The sequence below is a fragment of the Hoplias malabaricus genome, chromosome Y (genome assembly GCF_029633855.1).
Source record: "Hoplias malabaricus isolate fHopMal1 chromosome Y, fHopMal1.hap1, whole genome shotgun sequence".
Taxonomy (NCBI): Eukaryota; Metazoa; Chordata; class Actinopteri; order Characiformes; family Erythrinidae; genus Hoplias; species Hoplias malabaricus.
This window is the reverse complement of record NC_089820.1, coordinates 72,984,109-73,000,458: the sequence shown is the minus strand read 5'-3', so window position 1 is coordinate 73,000,458 and position 16,350 is coordinate 72,984,109. Positions and strand designations below refer to the sequence as shown.

Genomic DNA, 16,350 nt, shown 5'->3' with positions numbered 1-16,350 from the left:
TACTCTGCAGATACATTAAGGTAAAAGGTAATTAATGTAATGTGTAATGTAAAGTTCTTATTAAAAGATTTTTATCAATTTAAAGATAAAAAAAACAACTAAAGCTGCAGGGACACTTTACCAAAGATGAATATATTAATTATGTTTATTTATAACATTCATTCTTTGTCTGTAACAGCTTATCCAGTTCAGGGTCACAGTGGGTCAGGAGCCTACCCAGAATTACTGAGTGAATAGCAGGAACACAGCTTGGAGGGGGCCCTGTATATTTAACCATATTTAAAATATCAAGATTCTTTGAATAAAGTCCAAGTATCTATTGCTCTCTCTTCTGAAAACCAAGTTTTTAACCTTGATAGCATGTCAGCTAGATGATGTATTAAAACCTAATGTCTACAAGGCAGATATAGGGTTACATCTCAGACACATTTAACTTGATAAGGGATTATTATCTTGGAAATAACCTATACATCTTTAAAGAGAAGTGTTTTTAGGCTAACTGAAACCAGCATGGGCTTGAATAGCTTAAAAACGTCTGGCCTCAATTTCAGTTTAATTTCAGGTTGGAAATTATTCTGTTTACATTTTTGAACATGAAATTTTATAAAATAAATAAATCGCAAATTAAGGCCAAATAAAAAACTTATTTTAAATTATTTGAGAATTTTCACTTGCTACTAATTCTTATATGCATATGAGCTCAAGTGATGCAAAAAATTTATGAGTGTGAAGTTGTCCACATAACCATTATAAACATTTTATTCACCAGGGATGTCAAAGAAACTTAAGTAAAACAATCAGCTGCACACAGCAGTATCACAGCGAAATAAAAGAAAGAACACAATATGTATTTTGTAACATCTTTATTTGAAACAGCTCTGCAGAAAAACAACAGAAGGCTGGGGACATAGTGATGTCTCCAGTAATGTCAAAGTAAAGAGAGGCAGGTAAAGTCAGGAGAGGTGAAAATCAGCTCAGACAGGTGTGTGTATGTGTGAAGGTGCTGCCAAAAGTGTATGGATGCTCTATGCCTTCTGCTGGCATGAGTGGAAGGTGCAGGCCTTCTCCAGATCTGTGAAAATAAACAGAAAGTGAAATAAGGCCTTGCTGTGTGTATTAGGAACAAATACGGTGAATGGCCACTTTATCAGAAACCCCTCCCCTGTTGGTGTACACTTAGAGACTGTGGCCCATCTGCTGGTGCCTGATTTGAGTGGTTGGTGTGGCATAGCCGAAAAACACGGCTACTCTCCAAGAGCCTTAACACTACATTGGCCTATATCTCTGACATGGCTGAAATTGTAAGTCACTGATATAAATAGGCCAAATAAATAAAAATACATAATAAAAAAAATTATAATCCTTCATTAATGACCAGTTTATGACCACAGAGTCCAAGTCTGTTCCTTCTACTCTTTTGGGAAGGAATTAGAACAGATATTTGAACATTGCCTAAAATATTTGATGGCATTCAGCCACATAAACAGCTGGATAACAAACATCACTTCAACTTGTACCAAAAGTATTGGATGAGGCTCCATCTCTCCACAGAACTCACTGCTCCACAGACCAATGCTGGGTTTATCACCCTCTAACCCATGATTAAATGGCCACTGACGAAACAGATGTACAGTACTCAGCAGTACCTGTGTCTTAAAAAATATCAACACTATAAATATTATTTTAAAGTAATTTAACATCTGTTTAGCACAGTGCTTGTACAAATTATATATAATTACAATAAATGCAAATTAATAACTACAGTAAAATTTTATTTTCTAAAAAGTTGTAGCTGTATTGTGAGTGAATGTGAAGAACAAAATTTGTTTCCAGATGTTCTCTTTGATCATATATATATGTTAAATCAACATCTGAGTTAACACATTTATTTATTTACAGCTAAAACTAGGGATTAGATGATAACTTCAAATAATACTGGACGAGGACAGATGTGAAAAGGGTTAAACCAACACCACACACACACACACACACTCATAGGAATAATGGGGGTTGATTTACTCCAATATTAGGAGGATTATTTACTTGAATTCTTTTATTTATTTATTTATTTTGACCAAATAGATTTTCACTGCTGAGATAAGTAGCTTTTTAAAAATAAATTCTCATGTGCTTTTACAGTACTGTATTTGAACACTAAATCTATGAGATTTCGTACCTGAAATGCTGCTGGAGCACTGGCGGAGAGAGTCCATGATGGCTGAGTAGGTAGTGCCAAGGAAGTCTCTGTAGCTCTTTTTATTCGAAACCTCCAGAAGGCACTTGGTGGAGTCTTTGAAGAGCAGGTTCTTACCACCCTCTGACTGGAACATCTTAAACTGAGCATCAGAACCGCCAAACTTCACCTAAAACCCATAGGAGACAGGAACTTGTTAATTTCTGAAGTCACAACATTTCCCTCTGTCAGCATTTAATAACAGTTTTGAGACCAAAAACATGACTAATCTACGTTTAACACCTTTGCAGATGCTCTGACCATTCCAAATTCTGCTCTGAATTACCACTCACTCTCACTCAGACAAAAACACAGTGCCTCCAACAAGAAAGAATGCCTGTGCATCATTTTTTACAATGATAGGGGAGACATGGAGCACACACAGAACTCTGATTCTGCTCTGATTTATTTCACTCTGTGTACATGCACACACTGGGACTCCTCTATCATCAGGAGAAATTTAACAGTGCTTGTCCATTTCTAGCATGCTGATGTTATTATTAATTCATTCATTGGCTGTAACTGCTTATCCAGTTCCGGGTGACGGTGGGTCCAGTGCATACCCAGAATCACTGGATGAAGTCAAGAACACATCCAGGAGGTGTGTTGAGTAGCCAATCCACCTACCAACATGTGTTTTTGGACTGTGGGAGGTAACCAGAGGCACACAGAATCACCCAGAGCTAAAGCACACAACCCCAGGACCCTGGAGCTGTGTGACAGCGGCACTACATGTTGCACCAATGTGCTGCCCCATTATAAATGAGTCAAAGGCATACATTGGTTACATGGGTGCTGTCCATTTTTTTTAAGAGGGTAGCGTGTTATTTTCCTTTTTGGTTATCTATTACCAACAGGGGGGCTATGTTTGTTGTTTTGCAATCTGTTTACCTGCTGCTCTTTGAGAACAGTCACTACTTCACTGCGAGACTCTGGACGAGTTACAACAGCATGAGCTGGAACCTCAGCCCAGTTACAGTTTTTGTAGTCTGAAACAGCAACAGGAGCAGGGCCCGTTGGACAGATCAGCTCAAAGTCTGAGGATTTCAGACCTGATGCCCACTGTGGACCTTTACCTACAAACAGAGCAAGAGACACAAGGGCTCTTTTAGCTTTTAGGACAAAACAAAATGAAATCTGTGACTACACTGAAAACAGGACCTCTCATTCAGTTAAAACAACTTAAATCTGGTCAATATCTCTAAAATTCTTCATTCTGAGATTAGGAGAAATAACATTATAAGATTATTAACTTATTTCTAGATATTTTCCATTATTTTAAAATAATTTTATATTAAGAAAAATGGTCTTATATGTCACTAGCAAATACAAGTCAAAGTTTCTGCCACTGGAAAAAACAAACAATAATATTATATGCTATAACTCTCTCATAAATGACAAAAATGAGAAATACTGATTAACAGATTTAAAATAATGACACTTATTATATTATTTTGCAGTGTAGTGCAGATTAACATTTGAATACAATGCATTACATACAATAGACCAGACAGTCATAAAAATGGTAAACAGGATTTAATAATGCCACAGATTTACCATCTGTATTTTCCTCCACTGTACTGTGCTTAACAAAGGCCACTTCACCACCACCCTCGGCCAGACAACTGGAAAAAGAGAGAAAGGCACTCAAACTCTAAACCATTAAATCGGACACAAGATTCAGACACACAACACAAGATGAGAACAGCCCTGTTCAGAATGACTGCTTTCAGCGCCTGTTCCTTTAAATGATAATGAGCCGCTCGCAGGTCACCCCGACCCCGAGCGCACAGCAGTGAGGAGCGAGGAGCAGAAGTTCTGCTTTTAAGCACGTTTTCGCTTGGTTCTCTTTTTCTACTCACTGCTCTTATTTCTAAATGTACTGGATGAAGCTCAATCTCTCCAGAGCTGTATTCACCGATTTTAAATATTTTTGTATACATACTGGGACATTAACTGTAATTCATACCGGAAGGCTCCAGCATATCCGTAGTAAAGCTCCTCTGCAGTGGCTTTGCATTTAACTTCTTCACTGCCAACGCCTTTGCCACTTCCCGCACACAGAGCACAGAGATTGGACTTGGGGTCAGCTCCAGGAGCGCAGCTCTGACTGAAGAATTTCACTGTGGAAGAGTGGAGAGTTTCAGAAATACAAAATAAAAGCCATCAGATACTGTATAAGCAGTATACTTGTAAACTGAATGTAGGTTAACTTGGCAATTCATTTTATTTGCTTTTGGATTACTTTATATTTTATATGTGAGAAGGTTTTACATATTGAAATCAAGAAACTTGACACTGTCAGATCAAAAACTTATTGCCATTTATGCTCATTACACACAGACCAATAGAAATGGTCTACTACTAATTAAAATACTGTTAGAGCAACTACACTCTCTTTAGCTACACTCTCTGTGATGGAACATTGGGATATGAGTAAACATGAGCTTACTCTCAGAAATCTGACTGTACTGTTTACATGAACACATGAATAATCACATAACTGCAGAAATCTGATTACATAATTGTATCATATTCTATATTAACTGTAGATTTTAAAGTTGTGTTGATTTCATTCGCCACATTTTATCTCCAGGATTTAGATTACAGATGTACCCCTCTCTTTCTAGAGAAGAGAATGTAATGAATCTTTAGGGAACACAACAGGACTTTAACACCACTGCTGTACCTTTAAAGGTATCTTTAGTGACAATAATGTACCTGCACAGTACTGTTTTTTTCCGAGATTGTATATACAAAAATACAAGGTCCTCACAGTCCATAAAGATAAAATTATGAGTAACTCAAGAGAAAGTGTGTGAAACTTACAGAAGTCGCACTCTCCTTTTTCCTTGTGAATGATGCCCAATGGGACATTCCAGCCGGCTGTGCGTCCCACACCCGTGTGGCACGACTTTTTACCTTTCAGAGTTTCCCATGTCACTCCAGAGCCTTTACGCACCACTGCCACCACGTAGTAAGTTGGGGTTTCTGAGGACAGACCAAATGATTAATCAGTTCTGTTAACCATTAAGCACACACAGCTTTCCACAACTTTCATGCATCGTCAATCAAAACCAAGCCAATACACCCATGTGTGCAGCTCAGTTTACAGTCAGAGACCTGCACCATCTGGAGAATGGCACTACACTAGGCTAGGTATGAGTACACATGCAGAACAAAAGAAATCAGGGCAAGGGAACACATATTGAAGAATCCAATTATTGGGTTAAAATCCAGCTCTATTAATCTGTTTTTTTTTAAAACATGATTCCTAGGCCTTAATCTTATCTTAAAAATCTGTGTATGCTGTTTATGGGACCTAACCTGGGTCACTCTAACAGCCCATTTACCAACCCACCCAGAGCCCATGGCCTTCTCTGACCCAGCTAGCCCATGTTCTAGCCATGTGTTCTGGCTGGGATGATGCCTGAGGGACCATAGAGAGAAGTTAAAGCCATGAGCATGCTGCACTCACCTTCTCCAGAAGTACACTTGGCTGTAGAAAGAGAAGAATAAGAAGGAAATGTCAGTCATCATGTCCAAGACAATTCAAACACAAATGATCACGTTTCTAGCCACTGTGGAATATTCCTCACATTCATCATACTGCTCAACCATGGCTGGCACCAGGCCACATTTCCCTGCAGAATAAACCTGCCCTCCGTCAATGGCCATGGCGTCTGCCTCTTTACGCTGAGAGAAAAAGAGAGGGGGGACAGAGAGAGAGAGAGAGAGAGAGAGAGAGAGATATGATTATTGGCATATTGGAAAGGGTAATACTTTTTCCAATGCAACCAGAGGCTCCAACGATTACCACACAATAAATAATAGCTAATAATATATAGGTATTTCTCCTGTGATGTACAAAGGGGGGGGGGGCAGCCTTGGCCTAATGGTTGAAGGACTGGGCTTGGACCAGGAGGTTGCTGGTTCAAACCACAGGACCGGAAGGGACATCATAGTTGCAGTGCTTTTGAGAAAGGCACTGAACCTCTAAATGCTCCCTTGGCGCAGGGGATGGCTGCCCGCCACTCAGAGTGTTTCTTCACAGACCCTAGCGCACTGGTGCATGTGTACATTCACTGCCACAGATGGTTTAAATGTGGAAGACACATTTCGTTGTACGTTGTACAATGACAAATAAATGCACATTATCATTATTTGTGACCGGGAAGGCTTTGAAATTGAACTCTCCTAAGTTGCTGCTATGGTGTGGCTAAGTGGATGCTATAATGCTCTAGGTGGTTGCTCTGAACCTCTAGGTCGTTGCTATGGTCTTGCTTGGTGGCTGCTGTAGTATTTAAGATGCTTGCTACCATGTTGTTAGATGTTTGCTAGGCAATTGCTCGGTGACTGGTATAGTTTTTTTGATGGTTGCTATAGTCTTCCAGGTGATTGTGGCAGTGTGGTTGAATTGGTAGCACAAAATAATTTTTGGCCCAAAAATTGGCAGAAAACTATTAAAATTATTAATAATAAACAGTAAAGGGCTCATATCTGTTCTCATGAGGTGAAACATTACCATAATTTTTCTGATGCACTCATCCACACTCTGTCCATTCTGGCACTCAACACGTGCATTTCCACCGTCATCCACACTGTTGACCGTCCAGATGTCACACTTGGCTGTTTCAGCGTGACCCACGGCACACCATTTGATGGCTCGAGAGGTGCTGTCAGTGGTCAGCTCTGAGAAACAAGAGCAGATCTGTTAAAAACCCGAACAACAGACTAAACTGAGCGGCGTTAATCAGGAGTTTGTCACTTTACTGCTGTAACAGTCTCTACTCTTCTGGGAATATTGCTGTGAGAATTTGATTGCATTTTGCCAAAAAGGCATTAGTGATGTCACTGATAATTTAAGGCCCCATCACACAGAGGACTCCACTGTCCAGAGTTGGGCAAGTTTATACCAATTTAGCCGAATGTTGGCATTGGGTATGGTGACTTTAGTAACTATAAGATGAAAGACTACAGAATAACTAACACATACTGTGCAGAAACAGATGAGCTACTGCTTATGACTTGACATCTACAAGGTGGATGTCTAATAGAGTGGACAGTGAGCAGATTTTGAGTGTTTATAAACTTCAGCAACACTGCTTTGTCTAATCCACTTTTACCAGCGCAAAGCACACTAATTAAACATCCACAAACATGGAGATACATGGTTTTCTTTGTACATTGATGACATTAAGAAGCACTTTGTAGTTCTATAATTGCAGACTGTAGTCCATCTGCTGCTCTGCATACTTTTTAGCCCTGTTTCACCCTGTTCTTGTGGTGTATGAAAATTTCATAATGAATTGACCAATAAAAATGCTCCAAAATTATTCTGAATAAACTCTTTTTACATTGACTTCCACTGAAAATTAAGATTCCTTCTCTTGTGAATGTAAAACCAGTGTTTGGAGCTGACCTTTCTTCAGAGAGCGGATGGTGGACATGTATTCAGCTCCGAGGTACAAGAAGGAGTCGGTGGTCTCGGGAAGTGGCACAAGTTTTTTGGCGGAGTCTTTGAACATGAGGTTTTTGGCCGAGTAAGAGTCAGAGCTGAACATATTCGGCAGTTCTGTCATGTATTTAAGTAGAAGTGTAGTGATGCGTTTGGTCAGCTCCGGGTCTTTTCTGCTGACCACAGCGTGAGCAGGGACTCTGGCCAAGTGGCAGGTTTTGAACTCATCGATACTCTTCCTGGTGTCATCTAGACACAGGAGCTCATACTGGTCCTTCTCAGCAGCTGAAAACATCCAGAGAAGAAATTTACCATGTTTACATTGGAGGTTACATAAGTAAACAATCAAACAGTGGTGTAAACACAGACACCGGGATCATTTGAAATCTTTTTGGTATGGTTTCTAAATTCTCTGTAACAACCTTTAAGAATGTTTGTTGAAATATATGCTATATTAAACTATATTTTATTATGATGATCATTATTTCTGCTTCCTCTGGCAAACAAACTCTTACAGATCTCACCTGGGACAGTAAGGTGCTTCACAAAAGCGACATCTCCTTTTTCTTTCAAACACCTGTGGGAACATGTACACTCATGAAACGTGTCCTCTGGAGTGAAAGGTCCTGTCATTATCAGCACAGAATAGAGAGAGGTTCTCACTGGAAAGCTCCGTCGTAGTCGTAGTACGGCTCTTTGTGAGAGCGGGAGCAGTCTCCTTTGCACAGCTGACACAGCTCAGACCCTTTAGTAGCTCCGGGGACGCAGCTAGATGAGAAATATACCTTCACCGCTGCAGAAAAATACACCTCACATTACAGTCTGCACCAGCTTGACCTCATCCTGCAGGACCTCCATGGGCCACTCTGCAGGACAATACAGTTAAAGCATTTCCCCAGTAGGTCTGTGTTGAGCTGCTAGAGAGCAAAGATTAGCATGAAAAAGTTGATTTATTTCAGTAATTCCATTCAGAAAGTGAAACTTGCATAGTAACTTGTATATTATATAATTACACACAGACTGATATATTTCAAGTGTTTATTTCTTTTAATTTGATGATTATAACTGACAACTAATGAAAATCCCAAATTCAGTGTCTCAGAAAATATTACTTAAATCCAATAAAAAAAAAAAGTATTTTTAGAAATGCTGGCCAAATTAAAAGTGTGAACATGTACAGCACTCAATACTTAGTTGGGGCTCCTTTTGCCTGAATTAGTGCAGCAATGGGGCGTGGCATGGAGTCAATCAGTCTGTGGCACTGCTCAGGTGTTATATGAGAGCCCAGGTTGCCTTCAGCTCTTCTGCATTGTTGAGTCTGGCGTATTGCATCTTCCCCTTCACAAAACCCCATAGATTTTCTATGGTGTGAAGGTCAGGCGAGTTTGCTGGCCAATTAAGAACAGGGATACCATGGTCCTTAAACCAGGTACTGGTAACTTTGTCACTGTGTGCAGGTGCCAAGTTCTGTTGGAAAATGAAATCTGCATCTCCATAAAGTTGGTCAGCAGCAGGAAGCATGAAGTGCTCTTAAACTTCCTGGTAGACGGCTGCTTTGACCTTGGACCTCAGAAAACACAGTGGACCAACACCAGCAGATGACATGGCACTCCAAACCATCACTGACTGTGGAAACTTTACACTGTCTTTGTGAATCTCCCTCACATTTTTGAATGGGGTTTGTTTCACAGTCCTCTCCAGGGTGAAGTTATCCCTATTGCTTGTACACTTTTTTCTACCACATCTTTTCTTTCCCTTCGCCTCTCTATTAATGCACTTGGACACAGCTCTGTGAACAGCCAGCCCCTTTAGTAATGACCTTTTGTGTCTTGGTCATCTTTTGGACAACTGTCAAGTCAGCAGTCTTCCCCATGATTGTGTAACCTACAGAACTAGACTGAAAGACCATTTAAAGCCTTAGCAGGTGTTTTGAGTTAATTAGCAGATTAGAGTGTGGCACCAGGTGTTTTCAATAAACTTTTCACAATATTCTAATTTTCTGAGATACTGAATATGGGGTTTTCATTAGTTGTCAGTTACTGAAATAAATCAACTTATTCATGATATTCTAATTTCATGATATTCTAACACTTAGCACCTGTAAGTGTTGAGTTGTATGCTAGGACAATCTGAACCAATGTTCTGCTGTGAAATAACACAGAATTCTAAATACTCAACTATATAAATGCTATAAATCATTCAGTCCAGAACTATTATGATTAAAATCCTTCTCTATTAAGTACTTTAGTTATTTATTTACCTTTTTAATATTCAGTGTGTATTATAAATGATTCAGTATCTATAAAGAAATATTAATTAACCAATATAAATTTTCAAAAAAATTGTTTAGAAGTTACAAATAATTATTCAGTCTGTTAAATTACTTATATACATTTTTATAATACGTACATTATTCAGTATCTATAATTAATTATGCAGTTACTATACTAACAGATCAGGAACCATGTTGTTGAGAAGCTCACCTTCCTCCACAGGCTTGTCCTCAATGCCCTCCCACTTTATCAGATTTCGGGCGATGAGGGTCCCGATGGGGATGTTCCAGCCAGCGGACTTCCCCAGCCCCGTGTGGCAGGACTTCTTGCCTTTGAGCTCGCTGAACTTAATATCAGAGCCCTTCTTTACCACAGCCACCGCATAGTAACAGGTTTCAGAATCGTCTGAAACCAGGTACAGATAAGATAGAGATTGATTAGTTTTCCCTGTGGTGATCATGCAGTGAGAGGTGTGGGAGCTGATTCAGGAAAAATTATCTTCATATGTTCATAAGGTCCACAGACTACAGTCAAACTGCAGACTCATACTGGATTATGATCTCTCCACAGTTGTTACTGTCAGACTGTAAACACTACACATGCTGTAGATTCAAGTCAGCTCCAGAGATTTTAAAATGTTATTTAAGGTAGATTTTATTGATTTTTAAGGTTGATCACCCGTGCCATAATCTTCTGCCATAATGGGATGAAGGTCGTAATTGGTGAGACCGGCTTTATAGATGTCTCCTCCGTCCAGAGTGATGGCATCTGCTTCACCATCCTGAAAAATACAAGGCACAGAAAGTTAAATTATAGAGCCCCCTTTATACACAAATGCAGTTTAAATATTTACGTATTTGTTAGACTTATTCAAGTTTTAGGAACATGCCATTCATCACACAGTCTGAGCAATTCAGCTACGAAATCCAAAGCAATTCTTTTTCTGTGATATCACTAAAAGTTCTTTAGCCTACAGCAGTTTAGTCCCAGACTCACACTGATGTTGTAAGGAATGTATCAGCCTGCACTTAACAGGGTTCATTTACACCTGTCTCCTAAAGGAACAGGAACAGGCAGTGAATAAAGCACATTGGGATCAAATCTTAAACTATGAGTTAATTTAATCTAGATGTATGGGTGATATATTACTTAATGGATTTTTTCATTATATCTGATTCCTGTAGGAATATCATTGATTACTCTATTGAGAATCACAAATTCAACATTCTGATGTCTCAGAAAAACAGTTCAGTGTTTATATTTACAAAGTGAGGGTCATAAATATATAAACATATAATTGGAAACATATCAATTATAAGATGCACACATACATTTTGAAAGTAAACATGTTTGTCTCTAAAGGCCAATGATATTTTACCTTGATGGCTTTGATGCACTCCTCAGATCCATCGCGTTTGACGCACGTGAAGTCTTTTGCAAACAGGTCAGTGCACTTGCGCAGCTCCTGGTCTGATTTTAAACACCATCTGATCTTTGGTTCAGCTGGAGGATCCTGCGAGAATGCTAGAAACAACACACACAACCCACTCACAACTGGGACTGGAGCACACTGACCAAATACCAAAACTGCATCTGAATTATTTCTGGGCCAATAACCTAAAACGTGTAAATCTATAGATAGAAGCTTTGAGGTCCAGGAAGCCTTTCAAGAACAGCCACCTGGACCTAACTGCTGCCGATTATAGAATCCAGAGTGTTGTTTGTTCTAGTCCACTATAATTCGTCTTGTACACTGCATTAAATTGATCTAATCGAAATGTATACATCAATTTATTTATTTAACATAATTTGTGAATGCTGCAGTTTACATTGTGTTAGAATTCTTCCTTTAACCAAGAGCCTGCTGGCAGGGAAACATGCACTGCATTTATACATTAAAATATGTTAAAGAGAAAAAGAAGAAAGATTTCAAAAGGCTCTTAGCTGCTGTAATATATTACCGAGGCATATGAAGGTGGAGAGGATGATGATGATATTCATGCTGGGTCCAGGGGCTTCAGCAGCAGCTCCAGACTACCACAAATGCTCAGGTTGTTTTTAAAGGCCCCAGAACATGAGAGGGCGGAGTCAGAAATAAAAGGGGCGGGGCTTTAATACTTGGTGGATAGTCTCGATAGTCTCAGCAGTCTCAGTGGGGATGGGTTTAACCTGAAAAAAGGTAGGGGGAATGAATGGGCTTCTGGAAATTCCCAAATTCCATTTTCCTTTGTAAACTCATGACATGCATCCACACAGAGGACTGGATTATACTGATGATAAATTTCAAAATCTAAAATATTATAATTAACTGATTCCTGCCCAGTAGTATGCCACAGAGGTTAGTGACCTCTTTCAGAACTTTTGTTTTATTTTTGACATTTACATTGGTGAATTTAACAGGACATTTAATTTACATTCATATACAATCAAATTTTCACCACTTATGTCTTTTGACTAGGGCTGCTCAAATCCTTTCTTTTGGGTTTATCCACAGGTTTTACTAAACTACACACTATTTAAAAGGGCATAAGTATATAATAATGATCTGATAACATGTTTGAATGATGACAATTTAATGCATTAGATGATTCAGGATATCCACTCTCATTCTTAATCCCAGTCATGAACAATCCACATTAATCTGACAGATCTGTATTAAATGTTCTGTTGTCAGAGAAAAGGAGGCTGATTGCAGTTTCTGGGGATTTGGGAGTAAAACGTGCGTGTGTGGTGTGGGGGTGGGGAGTGGGGGTACACAGTGGCCGGACCCAGGTGTGTGTACACAGTCAATATTAGGCAACCCTGAAGCTGAAAGTACGCTACAAAGTAATCAAATCACTCAGAAACCTGAAATCTATATCTGTGTCACTGCTGAAGTGGTGAAAACCCAGAGACACACACACACATACATAATGACTTATAGAAACTTTCTGAGTGAGTTGTCCTTCACATTCCAGTGATTTCTCATCTGAAATTAGACCCCAGAACTAGTTTCCAAGGCCAAAGCCAAGATCTCGGCAGTGTGACAGAGATGAGGCAATGCTAGACTGGCCTCTTGGACAGGTGGAGCAGAAATACCAAAATTTCCCCACTCCTGTTATCTGTGTTCCTGTCATTAAGGCTGGCTCAGTGCCTTCCCTCTCACATTACTGCTACAAAACAAGGGCTTTCTGCAAGGCACATTTTATTATGCTTCACCACTGTCTGTTTTTTATTTTAATTTTTTTTGTGTATTTTGAAAATGTAACATTGCCTTCACAACACACAAAATCCTAAGGAGTATAATGATAGCAGGATCACTGTATCACTGACATATTATGGAAAATGCATTATTGTTAAAACTCAGTAAACAGCAATAACCTCCACAGGTGTGTGTGACTGACTGGGTGAGCATGTGAAACTGTCCACCGGTGCGTGTGTTTGATTGAATGTGAGTGTGTAAGATGCCCTGGGATGGACAGTTGTCTGGGGATTGGACCCATGGCAACCCTGATCAGGATGAAGTGATATAGAAGGTGGATCACCTACTGGGACTGGAGCATACAGACCAAATACCGAAACTGCATCTGAATCATTTCTGAATAAAACAATGTAAAAGCTCAGGTTTGGTAAATTTTTAATATGTTTTTATATCAATCAAAAATTACTACTAGTAAGTGTAGTTGGGAGCCAGAGAGGTCAGTCAGCAGCTCGTCCCACATGATTACAAGAGCATTGACCTCTGACCCATCAATACCATGCCAGATAAGAGTGCACGCTTTGTGGTGCTTGGTGATAATCATGTCTTAGTTGTAGACCACACCATAGGTCAGCCTTATATTATATAGGATTTTTCAGTATAAATGTATTCTGCTGAATGGCCATGACACTCAATTTCTTAATTTCTAGAAACTTAGATTCTAATAAACTTCTGAGTCTGATTTAGACTTTGTTTGCTAATATTTTCTCTTCTGCAGTGAAACTGATTTCACTCAGACAAATCTTTTTCATATTTAGACAAAATGAAACCCTCAAAGGATAAATTACAGAGCTCTAAATATAAGGGGGAAAAAGCCCATACATTTAAATATGAACCGGTATAGGCCTAACCTACTTCACACAGATTGGTTGCGCCTATTTTGATCATTGACAGTGCATTCCATAAAACACAGCAAATTAAGCTGTTTGAAAGTCCCTTAAAAAGACCATGATCTGTTAATGTCAGCAACATTTTTTATTTCATGGCATTTGTTATTGGTGGTGTACCTCAAGGATACGCCTAGGGCCCCATTCTGTTCTCATAGTATATGTTTCAAATTGAGAGTGTTTTCCACCACTTTAATTCCAACATCCCACTTATCACAGGTTCACAGTAATGTCTCTCTATAAATCAAGGTAAACACTATTATTACTTTAGTGCTATTAATTTATTTATTAGCTTTACTTTATTAATCACTGAAAGAAAATTAGATAAATACTAATTGTACTCTTGGACATCACAGAAAAACTAAAAGTACTAAAAGGGGGTATTATTGTTTGTCCTGACTTCCCTCCACTGCTTACAAGATACACAATATAGTTTTTAGTTTTGTTTGCTTTAAATTTTTGCTCATTCTGTGAACAGCTACACTCTGCAGTTCAGATGTGGATTAGAACCTAATGGGATAAACTTTCAAAGAGTAATGACTTAAAAAATGATGAGGAGTAGTGTAATATTGTGCAAGGGAATACTAATTCTAATATATGATGCACTCATTTAATAAATTTGAAGAATGTGCACTGAAAATATGCAGTAAGTGTGCTCTTTCTATGGGAGGAGTATAGCTGGCTTACATATTTTCACATAGACAATACAAATGTGCAAAGACTGAATATCCACACACAATGATCTGTATTGGACTTGCATTGTTCCTATATTCCTATGCAGTGAAAGGGTAATCCAGTTTCTCTGTAATATGTGTCGTTAGGATTAGTGTCCATTATTATTAGGACAAGAGCTAAAACTGCAATGTCATACATTTTGAGGCCTGTTTACAGATTAAAGTTCAGCTGATACAGACCCTCAAAAAGAGCATAATCATCACTTCTACACTAAATATAAGTCATTAATAAATACATATCACTAATGCATAACAAAAGCATCAATTTGAAGGAAACTGGTGTAAAACAACAGCTTGATTTTGCTTAGGGAGATCTGGACACTATTAGCCACCTTGGCTAACACTTGCAGCAGTGCCATGCTAACTGCTAACAGTCAAATATTAACTGTTTTCTGAGAGGAGATCTCTAATCGTTTTACATAAGAACAGAGCTACGTGGGTTTGATTTACATGTCACCCCTCATTTAGATTACATTATAATACACAACTCACATCTTTCGAAGATATGGCTTGAAGTGGACACCACAGAATATTGTCCTAAACATGTAAAAATATCAACTGCACTAAAAGTTAAAACACAAATAAAATTACTTTAATGGTATTTCCACTTTAAAAAAATATGAATCGATGAAAATGTTTCCAAGCCAGCACAATAGAGACGTCTACATGGCTAGAACATGGGCTGGGGTCTAGATAGTACATCCCTGTCTGCCTTTATTGGATAAAAGTAGGGAGACCACTTATTTTTTTACGCTTATAGGTGGCTCTGAATAGGGCCAGAAGATATAATGGTGATTCTCCTGAAATTACTTTCTTTAAATTGAATGAGACAAAAAGGAGACATGAGGCAAAGTCTTTGTCTCAGAAGATGGATTTGAGCAGCAAGGTATCTCCTTTGTTTTTCCATATGATCTATTTGTAGACTAGGATAAACTACAGAAATCTCTTTTTTTGATTTTTTTAGTAATTCTCCATAGTGGTCTTAAATTTAGAGAGATGTTGTGTTGTCAGGTGGGCTGCTCATATCAGATACTGGATACAAAAAGAGGGGACACAACTGTGGAAGTATTTATTAACTCACTAATATCCTTGAGTAGAGGTAAGGTATTAACATTAAATATTTATTACTCAAGAAAGTACAATTATAAATTAGATTAATCATCACTGACTGCACAGCTCAAACATCCCTGACTCAGCAGTTCAGCTACAGACACTTACCCTGTTTGCACTACATATCTATTGCGTTATCTGTGCTTACTTGTTTCATACTACACTGAAGTTACCTGATACACAAAATTACACCTCAATCATTAGATTCCACTCACATTCAGCTGTCATAAAATCTGGAGCAAAAATAGTGGAACCAAGCATCACTTCAATAGCCCCAGATATTACACATGAAGAGACTAACTGCAGCCCTGGAGGGGGTTTACTCCACAAAAGGTAAAGAAAATTTGAGTCCTGTGCTGCAAGTTTGAGTCCTGTGTTGCAGATATGGGAGCAACTTTTTAATCCTGAGATTAGCCT

General features: G+C 38.7%; 2 protein-coding genes across 5 annotated transcripts in view; both read right to left on the bottom strand.

The window, feature by feature from the left end:
- Nucleotides 1–848: 848 nt before the first annotated feature.
- Nucleotides 849–12,080, bottom strand: LOC136679019 (serotransferrin-1-like). Its single transcript, XM_066657272.1, has 16 exons — nucleotides 11,926–12,080; nucleotides 11,343–11,488; nucleotides 10,643–10,745; nucleotides 10,175–10,369; nucleotides 8,355–8,484; nucleotides 8,216–8,268; nucleotides 7,656–7,976; nucleotides 6,759–6,925; nucleotides 5,833–5,929; nucleotides 5,712–5,732; nucleotides 5,063–5,224; nucleotides 4,203–4,356; nucleotides 3,791–3,858; nucleotides 3,125–3,309; nucleotides 2,177–2,363; nucleotides 849–1,072 (listed from the first exon to the last, which is right to left on the bottom strand). The coding sequence occupies exons 1-16, from the start codon at nucleotides 11,963–11,965 to the stop codon at nucleotides 1,026–1,028; spliced, it is 2,076 nt and encodes a 691-aa protein (XP_066513369.1). The 5' UTR covers nucleotides 11,966–12,080; the 3' UTR covers nucleotides 849–1,025.
- Nucleotides 12,000–16,350, bottom strand: part of LOC136679020 (UBX domain-containing protein 7-like) — a 20,043-nt gene continuing 15,692 nt past the window's right edge. For all 4 annotated transcript variants that reach the window (XM_066657273.1, XM_066657274.1, XM_066657276.1 and 1 more), the window contains exon 12: nucleotides 12,000–12,133. The gene's annotated coding sequence lies outside the window, so the exon portion shown is untranslated. The remainder of the gene's footprint in view (nucleotides 12,134–16,350) is intronic.